Genomic DNA, 5,523 nt, shown 5'->3' on the forward strand with positions numbered 1-5,523 from the left:
GCTCCAAGCATTGGTATTAATTCAGCAATATTGTTGCAATAAACCAGTGAACCTCCTTGCAAAAAGTATGGTATAAACTCTTTCTCATGATTTCTGTACCAGTAAAATGATGTCCCAGGAGAAAGTAAGTTCTTAGCACGAAGTCTGGACCCCAAAATCTCTGAAGATCCCTTTGGAAGTCCCAAATCTCTCACTAAATCATTAAGTTCACCTTGTGTGAAAAGCTGTAGTTCACCAGATGTTTCAGGTTGAAAACAATCCTTATCATCATTTTTATTAACATCAGATTCAGAATCAGATGAAACTGTATCAAGAGTCTCCAGTGGAGTAGGTACAGATACATCAGGTCCATGAGCAACAGGTCTTACAGTAGATTGAAGGTTTGGATAAGAAATTTCCTTCTTATTTTGAGTGTTGTGTCCTTGCATGTTATATGAACAAAATAGCAGTCATCTCCGTTGTTTCTAGGCTCATGCCAGACCATTGGAATTCCAAAAGGCAAAGACTTTTTCTTACTTTCAGTCCATTGTCTTAACTCTTTGACACAAATGGTGCAAACTTTGTGCAGAGCCCATGATTTGTCATGGTCCCCAAGGTTTATTCCAAAATACGCATAATATGCTTTTTTGACAAATTCTGTAATGTTTTGCCATTGTTTCTTTACAACAACTTTACCACAAATATAACAGAATATGTTTGGGTCATTTACACAACCTCTTGTTGCCATAGTGACAAATAAATAATATTCAAAAGAAAAAAAAGTAATGTCAGAGTGCATGCATAAACAAATACTATCCAGAAATGATACGTCATGTGACCTGTTAACCATTTATATACTAGCGGTGTGTTTCTTGTGGGTTCTAGAATGATCGATAAGACTCATATTGCAATTGGTCTAGAGAAATCTATAGCTAGTGTTTTTTTTAACATTTTAAGTATAACAAAATGTGAACCGATTTCAATGAAAATGAATAACTTATGTGAAAGTACATATGAAGTTTTGTGAAGAATCTGTATGTGATGGAGAAAAATGGATATCATGCAGTTTCAACTTTTAGGCCTATTTCATCTGTACATGTCACTACTGATAACATGTACATGAAGGGCATTTCGTATATGATTATAATATTTATATGAGAAATAATTAACTTAATCAAGGATTGGGCCACACTAATTGAATAAATTTATCACTGAATATCAGATTGCATAAATAATTGTACCTTCACACAAATTACAATAAACTCATAAAGTAAGCACCAGTCTAACTTAAGCATAAAATTTGCCTAGAATGCTGGCGAGATTTTAGATGATGTCATACATAGTCACCCTTAATGCTGTGCAGTATTCCTCAAATACTTTTACAGCTCTTTGATTATGTATTTAGTATTCTTACTGTCCTTTTCTGCAATGAGACTACTGTTCTTTATCTGTTACTGAAATCTTACCCCATAAGATGTGCCCACTTTCTTTTTTTCGGTTTAAGCAAGGTCTATACAACTAGGCCTAAGTTAAACAGTGTGTTTTCATAGTGCTGGAAAAAACTGTCTCATATGCAAAGTTTTGCTGAGATGTTACAGTTGTTAAGGCAATGGCCTTGAAAACTGGGCATCATTAATGCAATTTGTTGAATGGCTTTTCAAGTAAACATTTAAACAAATTTGTGCTAATGGGTAGAGTAATATGTCTTATTTAATTCATAAAGAATGATGATAATGTTTTGTAATGAAAGTAAACCCAAGCTTAAGACTTGTAGTGTGTTATTAGTAGATCTTACTTATAAAAGTACATCTTTGAGTTTCAGTTTGTGAACTATAAAATATGTAATTACAGCACCCCTGTATTAATACATATAGATATACACAATAATACATATTATGATAAGAACATTAAAAGCTGAACTTTGGCAAATTTTTATTCTCAGCTGTAATTATAGTGAAGTTAAAAGTAGATTTGTAATGAATTTTTAGCTAGTTACAAAAACTCAGTTGCAGTTGAACTCCTACATCTCTGTGAACACAAAATTGAATGAATGATTTTTCTTTAATTTGCATTTCGTGGATTAAATTGTAAAATTGAAAATATTTTTTTATATATCTATACATTTACATTTGTATATTTAGGATGCTTCAACAAAAACTTGATCAGCCAGTCTCTGCACCAACTTCACCTCGAGACATTAATAATGGTGATACAGCTGCCAACTTGACACTTCATGTACAGCATCTTAGGAATGAAGTTGCCAAGCTCAAAATGCAGTTGTTAAATGCCCAACAAGAACGTAAGTCAAAACATGAGTACGTAAAACTGAACATTGTAAGACTTCACAGTTTTCAAAGTTCTGTATTTTCTAAATTATTAATTTAAAAAAAAATGGTTTGTAGAACATTTTACAATGAAATTATGTTAACGCATCATGAAAGCTTAAGATATAAATGCAGATTCTTTCATTGGCATCTTTTTTTTCTCTCTTATAAAATGCACAACTATCTATTGTATCTTGAAAAACCTTGATGCATTTAATGTTAACATTATTTAAGTTACTGAGTTCTGAATAGCAGTTTTTAAAAATCAAAAACTTCTCTAAAAAGTTACTGTACAAAATGCTAACTATTAACAAGATTAATAATAATTTTTTTCCTCCCCATTTCTTTAATTTCAAAGAATTAGCCATGCAAAATCTTCACAAAATTTAGTAAGCTTTTTTAGTAAACATTAAAAGTTTGTTGTACATCAACCTGATTTTTCATTAAAGTATTTCTACTAAAACTTTTTCTGTGAATTTCCAAAGCATTTAATATGTAATGTCTCAGAGTGGTTGAAAGGTGGTTTTTGTGATAAGAACAAAGTACTTTATTTCATTGGCATAACTTTGAGAACACCCTAAATGAATATAATTTTTTTTTTTGTAAAACTTTATATTTATTTCTCATTTTCTGTACCATAACACTAACTGTACAGAAATCATGAATGTACAATGAAATGAAAAGGTGAAAAATATGAAATAAAGTGAATAATACAACACTGTAGTGTTGATCAAAAAGATTTTAATTTTATGGATGTATTTCTGTATGTTGTACCCACTGGAGAAATAATTCTTGAGTGAAAAGCAATAACTCACAGCAGGAGCCAATATTTTTCATAGAGCTAACATAAACAGTGAGTGATACGAGTGTCATGTTTCACACCACACTGGAAATGATGAAATTTTGGATGTTTTGTTGGTCTATGCTAAAAAGTTTGTAATTTTTACATTTTAGTTACTTTTATTAAAAATATATGTTAGAAACAATTATTTGATGTTCTCCCCTAAGTCTTGTCGAGTCTCACAAACTTGGGTACCAACAAAATGTTCACATGGCTTTCAAATATGCATTTTGAAATACAAAAAATGTTTCAATCACTAGAATAGAATGTCTTAAACTAATGTATTTTACCTGGCTTTCTGCATAAGCTTATAAATAAGTTTAAAAAGTTCTGTTACTGTTTGGAGTACCAGATCTGATCAGTATAAATCAAGCAATTTTTGTCAACTAACAGCTGAGTATAGAATTGTAACATTTAAGTGGAGGAGAATATGATCTTTCTGTTGGTTATAAACATCCATCAGCCATAAAAAGTTGATTAGTCTGAGAGAAAGATAAGATATTGGTATTTCAGCAAATCTAGTAGTAAGGAAATTCAAATTGTAGATTTTTGCTTATAATTATAAACAGTTTGTTTCTAATTGGTTGGAAATTGCAGCAGCATATTTTAGAAGTTAAAAAATTTTGAATTGGAAAAATAGGAGCTCAGATGCATTATGTGACACACGAAAATGAAGGTTGAGATTTTTTAATCTTTGTTTTTGGTATTAAGAAGTTAAAACTTAGATAATATAAAAATTTGAATTATAAACTATTTTTTCATTCCAACTCTATTGATATATATTGATGATAAAGTTATTTTACTGAATTGTGAATGTAAAACTAAAAGGTCATGTATGACATACTCATTTTGATTTGTTTGTACAGCATTAAATTAGCTCCTGATTATCACAGACACAGGGCCTTCATTTTTTGAAATGGGTAATAAATGGATCATGCTGGTGTTTGGAAACCTTGAAAAGTACTTGGAAATAAAATTGATTTCAAGGGCACTTGAAACTCTTGAAAGACCAGGATTTTAGGGGCAAATGCTGATAATTTAAGTTTTAAATAATTTTGCAAGTAAATGCAGTCCATTTCCTGACACATAACATTGTTGTCTGCTGTAAGGTATGATAGCTTGCTCTTGGAATTCATGTTGACAGTTTTGCGTTCATTTAATTCTCCAGCCGTACAATCTCAGTCTGCATTTTAGTTCTCGTTAGTGATGTGTGTGTGTGTGTGTGTATAGTGATAACCTCTGCTAGTTTAAAGTGGAGGTCTACATTCACCTTGAAGGCCTCACAACTTGACAAATTACTACTTTTAAATAAATGATGTTGAATGTGTTTAATAATGTGTAAACTTTGTATGGGTCAGTAAATGTGAATAGGGTTTTCCCATATTGTAGGCCAAGACTTGATGCACCTAAATAGTGGGGAAATGTGTCATTAACAATCTGTTGTTCTGTTATGAGCTGTACAGTGAGTGGGTTTAATGCTGTGAACCCATTAAACACAAATAATTTTTCAAATTTTGTAAAAGAACATTGGACATAAGCAGGAGGGGCAAAATTGCATTAAAAAATAGCCAAAACACATCAAGAATATGTAGTTATTAAGGAAATATAAAAAAGTGGAATAACTGTTACATTTAAAGATTTCTTCAATAGGCCTATATCTAATCCTGATCAGCAATCAGTGACAGTGACAAATTGTAGTCCTAAAGATAATTCAGGTACTTGCACAAAGCCTCGACCTATGGATAACTTCATTGGAGGTTTCTATCATGTTTTTCTTGATATTTCCACATAGTTAAGTAGACAGAACTTTTAAACATTGAAAAACAATGTCAAGGTACTTAACAATATTTGGTTTGGCACCAAGATCCCTTGAAAGTTTGAAAGAGAAAACCTAAGGTGAACAGGATTATGAATATTTTTATTTCTGCTTATTTTCATAAAATTAATTAAATATTTATGGATCTAATATTCTACCTGTCTCCCAAGTATATTACACCAGCTTATTAGTAGGCCTAGGTCTAGATCTGGATACTAACTTTATGATAGTAATAACAATTTTATAACTTAAACTAAATCTTAATTCATTATAAAAATATTATTATAGTGTACAAATGGTGTATAGCATTGGATCTAGGCCGAAACATATTTTGAATTAGAAATCTAATTTCTTCTTTTCTTGGATCTGTATTGTTTGATTGCATATATTGCAAAAAATAAACATACATGCTAAAATATTTAAAATGCTCTAAATTTTATGCATTTTGACCACCCCAATAAATAAGTAAATAAATAAATAAATATATATATATACATATACACACACACACACACACACACACACACACACACACACACACACACACACACACACACACACAC

At 30.9% G+C, this 5,523-nt stretch overlaps 1 protein-coding gene across 1 annotated transcript in view; it reads left to right on the plus strand.

Annotated features, from left to right (window-relative positions):
• Window positions 1-5,523, plus strand: part of LOC106464971 (coiled-coil domain-containing protein 6-like) — a 27,539-nt gene that overhangs the window by 7,402 nt on the left and 14,614 nt on the right. Inside the window, exon 4 of the mRNA XM_013925152.2 lies at window positions 2,121-2,278. Within this exon, the coding sequence (XP_013780606.1) occupies window positions 2,121-2,278 (158 nt within the window). The remainder of the gene's footprint in view (window positions 1-2,120; window positions 2,279-5,523) is intronic.

The sequence above is a fragment of the Limulus polyphemus genome, unplaced genomic scaffold, assembly GCF_000517525.1.
Source record: "Limulus polyphemus unplaced genomic scaffold, Limulus_polyphemus-2.1.2 Scaffold64, whole genome shotgun sequence".
Classification (NCBI taxonomy): domain Eukaryota; kingdom Metazoa; phylum Arthropoda; class Merostomata; order Xiphosura; family Limulidae; genus Limulus; species Limulus polyphemus.